This window comes from Osmerus eperlanus, chromosome 2 (assembly GCF_963692335.1).
Source record: "Osmerus eperlanus chromosome 2, fOsmEpe2.1, whole genome shotgun sequence".
NCBI lineage: Eukaryota > Metazoa > Chordata > Actinopteri > Osmeriformes > Osmeridae > Osmerus > Osmerus eperlanus.
Window position 1 is genome coordinate 1,992,539 of NC_085019.1, and position 11,519 is coordinate 2,004,057.

General features: G+C 47.2%; 1 protein-coding gene across 1 annotated transcript; it reads right to left on the reverse strand.

Moving 5' to 3' along the window:
* Positions 1-754: 754 nt before the first annotated feature.
* LOC134034129 (claudin-4-like) lies at positions 755-1,528 on the reverse strand. Its single transcript, XM_062478495.1, has 2 exons — positions 1,379-1,528; positions 755-1,282 (listed from the first exon to the last, which is right to left on the reverse strand). The coding sequence occupies exons 1-2, from the start codon at positions 1,526-1,528 to the stop codon at positions 770-772; spliced, it is 663 nt and encodes a 220-aa protein (XP_062334479.1). The 3' UTR covers positions 755-769.
* Between the last annotated feature and the right edge of the window lie 9,991 nt (positions 1,529-11,519).

Genomic DNA, 11,519 nt, shown 5'->3' on the forward strand with positions numbered 1-11,519 from the left:
ACACATGCTAGTTGGCTTATGCCAGGAAGAATAGGAGAAAGAAAACTTAGATGTATAAAACAACACTGCTTTTCGCACTGGACAATACAATCCTGTACCATTTTTATTTTTTGTAATTTTTGTATTTTTATATTGTAAATTACTGCAACTTCTATTTTATTTTATATTTTATTGTATAGTGTATTTTAATCTAATTCCATTGCTAGTTATGTACCCTTAGTTTGCTAGTTATGTACCCTTAGTATAGTTAGTCCTCATATTTAAATTTTAGATTCCTATATGTTTATTGTATGCACCTTCCTGCCAAAGCAAATTCCTTGTATGTGCAGACTTTCATGGCGAATAAAACCCATTCTGATTCTGAAAACAAACAGTCACAGAGAGAGGAAGCAAGGAAGGAAGGGAGTAAAGTTTAAAAAAATCATTAAATTAAATGTGTCCAGTGTGGAGGTCTTGAGTTTGGTGCTGGTAGGTTTGCTGATAGTGTACTTGGTGCTACAGCAGTGTGCTTTGCATCCATCCTGTTCTACTGATTATAACAAGTATGTTTCTTTACTTTCATAGGTGACAAAAGGAGCTTATTTGTCGTGGTGCTGGCCTCTCTGCAACCCAGGAAGATGTCAATAATACCACCCTGCCTAGAGGTGTGTGCGTGTTTGTGTCGGTTATTTTAATATTAACATCATAAAAACCCTACACCAACACTGTACTAAGAAACAACACCACAGAGATGTTTTATTCCAATCTGAGAAGTGTATATTGACCAATTCTACACCAAAGAGTATAAAACTATACTCTGGTCATCACTACTCTGGATTTCTAACAGTTTGGAATGTGCTGTGTAGTACTTGGCAGTTCCTCCAGAGCTGAAGCAGCATAGAAGACCTCCACCCAGCACCAGCAGCACCCCTCCAGCCCAGCCCACGAAGATGCAGGCTCCCAGCTCCTTCTTCTGCGGAACCAGGGGGTTATAGAAGTCCTGGATCACAATGTGAGCAGACCAGCTGACGGGAATGATGAGCAGGATGCCAGCCAGCAGCAGGCCGATCCCAGCCACCAGGCTGATCTTGGGCTTGGCGCTCTCGTTCTGCACACACGTAGTAAACTCGGCTCCGGCGCACAGGAGGAGCAGGCAAAGGCAAGTGATCATGCAGCTGATGATGATCAGAGCACGGGCAGCCTGGAGGTCAGAGGACAGGACTAGTAGGGAGTCGTAGCTCTTACACTGCTGCTGGCCTGTACTCTGCACCACGCAGGTCTTCCACAGGCCGTCCTCAGTGCTCTGTGGATAAAGAGTTGCGTCAATATGCATTTTACAAGCCTTTGCATTCGTCCACACGACTGTACAACGGTCGATATTTAGTTAACTGTTTGTTACCTGGGCAGTTACGATGTTGGATCCAATGAATGACGACACTTTCCATCTTGGAACAGCACAGCACACAATGGCGCCGACGAGACCCAGGATCCCAAGGGCCACACACACAATCTTCACTCCAGCAGGTGCGGAACACTGAGTATTTATCATTCGTTGTGAAAATGTAGTTATGAAAAAAAAGTGAGGCATAATTATTGTACATGGTACAAAACACAGCAGTACGACCACATAAGCCTAGTCTCGGGTCTCAGCTCTATAGTCCTAACTCTCTGATGCAATCCCTACAGAGCCCCCGAGACAGATGTGTCTTGAGGAAACAAACTAACAGACACAAGAATACAGGAAGGAAAGATAATACAGGAAGGATTAAAAAGGAGAAGAGACTTTTTCACAACTCATGAGTGAAGATAGTTCAGGCAAAGCAATCGGGCAGCGCGTGTCATCACCTCATTACCACACCTGTGGTGGCCAGCACAAGCCCATTGGGCCACGTCCGATAAGACGGCCTTAAAAGGCCACGCGGATACGCACGCACTCACCCCGGTTGTTGTATGATCAGTGCTGCTGCCATCCTCCACCGTCCCCTTCTCCCCCTTGCTGTCTGTATGTTCTATGTTTTATCCATCAGGGGGATTATATCTCTATTGCTGCCTGCCTCATATGTCATGTATGTATGCATGTATGTGTCACATCGAGGAGGCAAGGAGTGCTTCCCTTAGATCATCCACTCGGCCAAAGTCAAACCATTTCCATGTCATGGTATCAATAAATGCTAAAATCTAATACATGATTGTCTTGACTGAACTATTTTGGATTCTGAAACATGCATATCGGTACTAGTTTGCGACACATTCGATTGCTCCCAATCAAACTATATCAATATATGTGATTTATTTAAATCCATGCAGTTCTTACATATTACGAGTCTTTTACTTGCAGAAACTGGATTTTCTTTTTCATATTATGAGTTCTGGATGATGTAAAAAGACAGTTTACCTCCATTGGCAGACCTTAGTTCCCCAAACCTGAAGCCGCGCCTAAGCATCGACTTACCAGAGTCCCTTCGACCGAGCACAGTCTTTGTTGCCACCAAGCATCACAAGACCCCTCTGACCACCCTCCAAATGTAATTATACTGTACAGTGATGCTTATATATTTATATTTATATTTAGTCATTTAGCAGACGCTCTTATCCAGAGCGACTTACAGTAAGTACAGGGACATTCTCCCCGAGGCAAGTAGGGTGAAGTGCCTTGCCCAAGGACACAACGTCATTTGACACGGCCGGGAATCGAACTGGCAACCTTCTGCTTCCAGCTTAATGTTATCAAGGACCAGATAAGCCAGATACACACACCCATCAACTACAAATTACTCCTCTTTTTCCATCCTTCACACAAACATGCTGGACTAAACAAACTCTCTAACTGTGCGTGTTTTATAAAGCTGTGGTGTTTCAAACACACAGAATTGAATGTAAACAGATCACTGTGATTGGTACTTAATAGGGGGGGTTTCCTATTGGTTATTGCGTGAGGTATATAAGGGCTGAAACGTCACTAGGGTGATCTCTGAGTGGTCCGCTCTGTATTGGTAGCAAAAGTGTACAACAGTGATATAATACATCTCCGGTATTTCGTAAGTCTGCCGTGTACCCTTCCAGTTGTCTACTTAGATATAATTAGAACTACACTAGTGTTACATACACAACAAAAGCCAATTATAGCGTCACTACATATGCTGGAACTAATTATGGATTATCAAGTGTGTGTTTGTGTGTGTGTGTGTGTGGTGCACAAAAAAAATCATTGGAGAGGGATGCAGAGGCCTACCTGATTTGGGTGATGATTCAGAGTGTGGCTAGAGCTTGTTTACCAGAACGAGGAACAGCTTCTGTGCTGGTGCTTCAGGGCTGTAGATCTCTATATGATGGAGGAAGTGAGAGCTTCAGATAAAGTTGGACATGGGAGGTGTCTCATTCAGTGGTTGTTTTGCTGCAATAAAAAAAGTTTTTTTTATATTGACAGTCAACCTCAACCCCACATTTGTTCTGAAAAAGGAAGTTTGATGTTTTGTTTCTGCATGTCACTTTCTTGCTCGGTGCAGATGCAAGTTCTTCACCATATTTTGAGTGCTTTGGTGTCACACAAGTTTTGACAGACCCTGTTCAACAACCATCTGCAGTTGTTCTTGTGACTTACACAGATTCTCACATTTACTCCCTTTTCACAGATCACCCTTTGTTCTTTAGTTACAGCCATTATAGCCATGTAAGGGAAACCAAGGCCCAATGGTCTTACATGTGTACATCTACTCAGTTATCTCACCCGTAAACCATGGAGAGGAAGCCAGAAAGGGCTGGAAAGTCAACCTGTAGAATCATTGAATAGTGTCATGAAACGACATTAGACATTCTCTGATACTAGCATGACCTATCACTAGGCCACTCCCTGTATGCCCTTCATACTGGTTAGCTCTAACACAGTAGTTACAGCAGTACCGGTAGTTGGACTAGCTCAGCTGTACAAGTTACTTACCGGTCCGGGGGACAGGTATGAAGCTAGCAGCAAAACCGACCACAGCCCGCTTCTGCAGGTGAGCGAAATGGTACATGATGTCTTCTAGGATGTGCTCTTCTGTAGCTGATATCCAGTTCTCCAAAGCATTCAGGCTCGATTGCCTTAGCTATCCTTGGTATCCCGGATGTTGGAATCAAGACATTTTTGGGGTCAAATATTTTCAAATTTTTGGGGATTCTGAATTTGACCATTCGAATTTATGCAGCCTGAATTTCTGGAAATGAATGAACATACATCATTCACCTACATACATCCTTCATTTTAACTGATGAAAATAACGTAATGATGTACAATCAACATCTTGTTCGATTATTAAAAAATAATACAATAACATACAATTAACACTCTACATGGTTGCTCATTAAAACGAGGTAATAATGTACAATTAACACAACTCCCTCACACACCTGTGGTGATGCCGTGTGCTGCTGTGGTTGAGGAACATGTTCTGGTTCATTTGGGGGTGTGGAGGAGAATGTCAGAGAACGTTAACCCCTCGTTGACACCAGTGAGATGAGATGCTCCCTCTGGGATGACAGGAGGACCCAACATCTCATCCAGCTGTCTATTCTGGTCTGTCTAGATGCACACACACAAACGCACACACACACAGGTGTGTACACACACATATGTACACACACACACACCCAGGCATGCCTGTGCACACACACAAACACACCTAGTCACATACACACAGGTGTGTACACACATATGTACACACAAACACACACCCAGGCATGCCTAGTCCCACACACATACAGGCCTGTGCACACACACACACGAACACACGAGTCAGAGGACAACTGTGGGAGGAAGCTATTCTGATATTTGTATTCATTTAGCATACTGTCTTCCACAATAGCATACACCGCTGAACTAGAGATGACCTCAGTCTGATCGGGAGTTGCTGTGTTTCAGCTGAGAAATGCTCCATCCAGCAGTTTCTGGAGATCCATGCTTTCGACTGGAAGGTTTTTGAGAGACGGGTTGTTGAGAGCCATGCTTTAGGCACTGTTCCATGTTTGGGAGACTGGTTGAAAGGTCAGAGGCCAAAGACAAAAGGGCACCAGGTTTGTCTCATTTCCTCTGGTGTCGCCAGGCGCTGGGCAACACTGCCCAGCTTACCTTACTTTGTTCCTATGGACTTTGTTACTTTGCTCCTCTCTGAATGTGTGTTTTCTTTCAGATAAACAATAGTATTATTTCACGTTTGCCTTCTAGCTTTATTTTCTTGGTCAATTTCATCTCTCTGTGCTGTATCGATCTGGTTCGCTTTGGGTTTTTTTGTTTTGTTTTTTACAGGACAGTGAAAGACTCAAATAAAAGACTTTTCCATTTGTAAATATGTTGTGTGTGGTCCTGAGGACCCAGCTACCAACCTACCCCCCTCTGAGATGGATCTATACTCCCCCCGCTGTCCTCCACATTATCCCTCACCTAACCCCTCTCAGGGCTGCTGTGTACAACCCTTTGTAACCGGAGAAGAACCTGAGAATTCCACATATGTTTGTCAGCTTCTTGCGTTGCTCTTCGGAACACTAAGTGGTTCTATCTAAGCCCAATCATGTTCCATATGGAAGTCTACGCAACTGAAAATGATTCTACGCTCTAATATTTTCTAGTTTTCTTCTACTTTGACACCTGGTGCAAAATAGCATGGTTTTAGTTTCTTGTTTTCGGATTGTTTTGCATCCGATCCGTCCATTACTTCTCTTGTCCTGCTGGCCTGGCAGTCACATGGTTTCAGCCTTTTAGAGAGATCGATAAGAGCCCCAGATTCCATCACAATAACAGTCTTTGATGTGGACCGGAGAGAGGGAGAGAGGGAGAGAGGGAGAGAGAGTCCGGCGGAATCCTAGACGGATGAGGAGAATGGGAGGAAAATGAGTCTCATTATTTTAAAGAACTGTCAGAGAGCCAACTCCAGAGAGCAGTGTTGGTTTTGGAGAACAGGACAGTCATAGAGGATGATGAAGAACCACTGAATAAAATATTTGCTGCTGCTCTTCCAGACCACCTCTCGTTGTTCCTGTGGCTGGTGCGACAGATCGGGGAGAACGTCTCCCTGAGATCACGAAGAGGTCCACGGAGGAATGGAACACAAACTCCAGAGTAATCCCCCAAAAAGTCAGGAGCAGAGCGAGCAGATCGAGCAGATCGAGCAGAGCGAACGCACGGGAGCAGCGGTGTGCTGTGGGGTTCTAGAACGCCTGAACGGTTCCTCACCTGTCTGGCTTCAGGCCCGCCTCTGACTCATCAGTATTCATGGTCGGCGCTCAGCCTGACAGAACCCATTGGCCGTCAGTCCTGCACTGCACCCCCTGATCTAAATGACTTTCAATCTCTCTGTTGTGGGCTGAGTTCCAAACCTCGGGGTAGCAGACTACCATGGCTTTCAAGCGGAGTATTAATGCGACAGTCTGCGCAGTCACCCATGGCATCCATATTTCTGCCCTGCCACCCCAGTTCACCGTCCTGTCCCCCCCCCACACACACAGACACACGCACAAACACACACACAAATAGACACAGACACACACACACAGCCGGCCTCCAAATTCACAGCCCCACCCATCTTCAAGATAGATCTCTCTATGATTGGACTGATTTGCTTATCGCCTCACTGCCATTGGACAGATTTATTCCACAAATATCTGTCATTCGTCAGATGTACCGATTCCTCACTAATCATGTTCGCAATGGACATTACGCGTGCTACTGTTTCATTGGACAGATTTACTACCTGCCTTGCTGTCATTGGACAGATTCATTTTTTCATTTTAAACTCGTCCATTCAGGCGTAATGCTTCGTTTTCAGAGTCTATATGGCCGCTCACAAATCAAAGACTGTCTGTCTGAAACCCTGCATCACTGCAGCTGTAGTAGGGCTGGTTCTTACACCTCAAGGAAGTCTTCGTGGTCTAATGGCAGATCTAGTGTGTGACCTGGGGACAGCATGTAAACTGAAATCTCAAAGCTCCTCCCATCAAAGATGCTGCTCCTGCACCTCCTCCTGCACCTCCTCCTGCACCTCCTCCTGCACCTCCTCCTGCACCTCCTCCTGCACCTCCTCCTGCACCTCCTCCTGCAGAGGACACACTTACTGTACACACACACACACACACACACACACAACTGACATACTTCAAACACACACACGCATGCTGTACACTTATTGTACACGTGCCTTACACACAGTCAGCATACACAAACGCCACGCTGCGTAACAACACAACCTAAAATAAGTTGAACAGCATAAAACATTTTGCATCCACTCCATGGCACCAACCCACACACACAAGCACACACACACAAATACAAGCACATGAATGCACACACACACACACACACACACACACGGAGAGAGACAAAGGAATGGCTCCAGATGCAATGCATGGCGGAGAGTGTGCAGTGTGGAGCAGCGCGGGGCAGAAGTGGGCTAGAGGACAGTCTGTAGGCCTCTGAGGAGCGAGCCTACATACTCCTCTGGTAACCTGCATATCCAGCTCTCAATCTGCCACGCTCGCGAGCGCGAAATAAATAGCCTTCATGGGAGAGCATGGGTGTTGTTGCGCGGGTGTACACAGCAACACCCCCCCCCCCCCCCGCCCCCCCAGCGGAACTGGGCCAGGCCCGCTCTCTCTGGGGAGGGGAGGCGACAGCCAGGGCACTGGAGCAGGACCAAGAAGAAGCCGGGGAAAAAGAAAGAAAGGGAAAAGGACGAGAGAGAGGGAGAGAGAGAGGGGGGGGGGAGAGAGAGAGAGAGAGAGAGAGAGAGAGAGAGAGAGAGAGAGAGAGAGAGAGAGAGAGAGAGAGAGAGAGAGAGAGAGAGAGAGAGAGAGAGAGAGAGAGAGAAGGAAGGAAGGAAGGAGAGGAAGGAAGGAGAGAGAGAGAGAGAGAGAGAGAGAGAGAGAGAGAGAGAGAGAGAGAGAGAGAGAGAGAGAGAGAGAGAGAGAGAGAGAGAGAGAGAGAGAGAGAGAGAGAGAGAGAGAGAGAGAGAGAGAGAGAGAGAGAGAGAGAGAGAGAGAGAGAGAGAGGAAGGAAAAGGAGAGAGATAAAGGCAAAGATTATCCATCTGTGTTTTTCTCCTTGATCTCCCTCAGGGACTCTTGTTGCTTGGCTGGTTTCCTGGCTGGCTGGCTGACTAGCTTGCATTTGACCTTCCCCTACCCCAGATTACATTGAAATTGTGTGTTGACAACCAATCATTGTAAACTGGCCCCAGTCAGTTTCTTGTCTTTGTTGCTGAATGCCCCTTCCCCTCTACCACACCCCAATCCCTCCCCTCCCCTCCCCACTCCCTCCCCTCTCCCCCCCTCCCCCTCCTCCCAAAGCAGTCAGTCTGCAGGGCTGAACTAGAAGTGTCCCATAATTATAGACCTGTCACTTGTGATTTTCATCAACAGGTGTGTGTGTGTGACAACGGGGCAATGTGTTAATGTGTTCTCTATTGGACTTAATCAGGTGCGGGCATCACGACGGACACCTCCGCTTCTCTCTCCCGGGGTCCTGTGAAGGGCCTATCAAGAGGCAACACTTGTGCTGTACACCTTGGGAGAGAACCAGCCAGCCGCACCAGGAATAGCTGAGGTGTGTGTAAGTGCATGATTGTGTGTGTCTGCGTGTGTGTGTGCGTTTGAATGTGTGCATGAGAGTACGTGCGCCTGTGTGCGTGTGCATGTGTGTGTGTATGTGTGTGCATGTGTGCTAATCCACAGGATTAAAAGCAATATGACTCTGTGCCTACACCCACCCTTGAGTTCTGTGTGAGGAAGTGCCTGTCCTGCACAAAGCGTTATAATTGAGTCAAAGTTTATGGCCAGGCAGTGGTCCACGCCTGGCTGGGTGCACAGAGGCTCCCTCTAATTAGAAACCATCTCCTCAGCCCTGGAGACGCTCTCTGTGGTCTAATACAAAACATCGTCCTAGCTTTGCAATAATGAATCCTTACACTTTAAAGAGAGATTCTCTGGGGGAAGTTTTCAGCACAGGGTACGTGTTCTCAGGACCCAGAATTAGGACGATCGTGTGTGTTTGTGTGTGTGTGTGTGTGTGTGTGTGTGTGGAAGGAGAGAGAGATTAAGCATGCAGGATAGAGCAACATAATTTCTTCTTTTCTGAGGGCAACTTTTGATTGTTTTCATTCATCCTTGACATATCTTTGCTCTCTACACTGTCCCCAACACAGCCAGTATGTAAACAGGTAAAAAGGCGAGTCGCCTTGTAACCAAAGTCCCCTTAGACCTCCCTCCTCCCCCTCCCTCCTCCCCCTCCCTCCTCCCCTCTCCCCCTCCCCCACTCCTGTCTCTTAGCACATTCAGCAGCTTCTCAGCAGAGAGAGGGATGGGTGAGAGAAAGAAAGAGAGGGATGAGGAAGAGGAGGAATGAGGAAGAGGTGGATGAGGTGGGTAAGAGAGGACACTGTAGACACTGTAGTATATTTTACACACACTCTTCAGTCACACACACACGCATGCAGACATGCAAACATGCAAACACACTGACAGTCTCACACACTCATGCTTAATCAAAATCAGGGGTTTTCTGAGTATTTTGGGAAGGGCCCAAGTGTGGCGGAACAGATAGGAGAACTGGGGCAGGGTGCCGTGGTAACAATGCATGCCTAGGAACGCAGATATCTGCTGCCTCCATCCCTCCATCTCTCCATTCCTCCACCTGTCCACCTCTCCATTTACATTTACTTTAGTCATTTAGCAGATGCTCTTACCAGAGCGACGTACAGTAAGTACAGGGACATTCCCCCCGAGGCAAGTAGGGGTGAAGTGCCTTGCCCAAGGACACGTCGTTTGGCACGGCCGGGGAATCAAACTGGCAACCTGGCAAACTGGCTCAGCCACCTGACTCCTCCATCTCTCCATTTCTCCAAGTCTAAGTCTTCACGTCTCCATTTCCCCATCTTTCCATGTCTGGGAGGGGAGGATAGAGCAGAGGAGAGGAGAGGAGAGGAGAGGAGAGGAGAGGAGAGTAGAGGAGAGGAGAGGAGAGGAGAGGAGAGGAGAGGAGAAGAGAAGAGAGGAGAGGAGAGGAGAGGAGAGGAGAGGAGAGGAGAAGAGAGGAGAGGAGAGGAGAGGAGAGGAGAAGAGAGGAGAGGAGAGGGAGAGGAGAAGAGAAGAGAAGAGAAGAGAAGAGAAGAGAGGAGAGGAGAAGAGATGAGAGGAGAAGAGAAGAGAGGAGAGGAGAGGAGAGGAGAGGAGAAGAGAGGGAAACATACTGTAGCTATGTAACTAAGAATACACATCCTAAGACCCAGCAGCTTTAAACACCCTCGATACAGCGAGGGTGGAGGGGGAGAGAGAAACAGAGAGAGTGATAGAGGGGGAGAGAGAAACAGAGAGAGTGATAGAGGAGGAGAGAGAAACAGAGAGAGTGATAGAGGGGGAGAGATAAAAGAGAGAGGAGAGTTAGGTGCATTGCAGAAGAGAAAGGGGCACCTTAAATTGGCTGGGCACTAGTGGCTCATTTTCAGGTCATTGTCACTGGAGTGGAGAAAAAGAAGTGAGAGAGAAGAACAGAGAGAAAAGGATGGAGAGAGGGTTAAAGGAGAGAGAGAGACGGGGAGAGGGGGGAACCAGCCCAGCCAAAGCCCTCCCTCTGTCTGTGTGAACCAGGAAAGTCAGCATCAGAAGTAGTAATTACCGACTGGAAAAACAACAGTAACTCCAATAACCGGTCCGACTATCGATCAAGTAGCTTCAGCTGTGATTGGCTCCAGGACTTTCCCCTGCAGAACATTGGGACGGAATGGGGTTAAATCAGCCCCTGTGTTCTAGAACACAAGGGATTTTTGTAGTAAACTCCCATATTAATCTTAACCATGCTTGTATCTGAGGTGATGGAGTCTATCTTTTATAAATGCTGCTTATTACACTTTCTAAGAACGATCAATAAGGTCCGTTGTGATATACTGTAAACTACTGTATTGGATGTGATAGATTCTGTCTGTTGTGATAGATATTACTGTATTAGATCATATGTATACTGATGATATAATAATAAAATATACATATTTATAGGTATTAGTCGTTGTTGCTGCCGCTAATTTACCCAAATAGGTCCCATGTTACAGACACCTCAATGCACTGCACCATCCACCAAGACCGTTCAAACCAGCATGCCTGCCTTTCAGTTGTTCGTGTCTGTCCTGTGTCTGTGAGAGGAGGATGAAGAAAGATAAGGGGGGGGATAGAAGGGAGAGGAGGGAGAGGAGGGAGAGGAGAGAGAGGAGGGAGAGAAGGGAGAGGAGGGAGAGGAGAGAGAGGAGGGAGAGGAGGGAGAGGAGAGAGAGGAGGGAGAGGAGGGAGAGGAGAGAGAGGAGGGAGAGAAGGGAGAGGAGGGAGAGGAGAGAGAGGAGGGAGAGGAGGGAGAGGAGAGAGAGGAGGGAGAGGAGGGAGGGAGAGGAGGGAGAGAAGGGAGAGAAGGGAGAGGAGGGAGAGGAGAGAGAGGAGGGAGAGGAGGGAGAGGAGAGAGAGGAGGGAGAGGAGGGAGAGGAGGGAGAGGAGAGAGAGGAGGGAGAGGAGGGAGAGGAGGGAAAGGAGAGAGA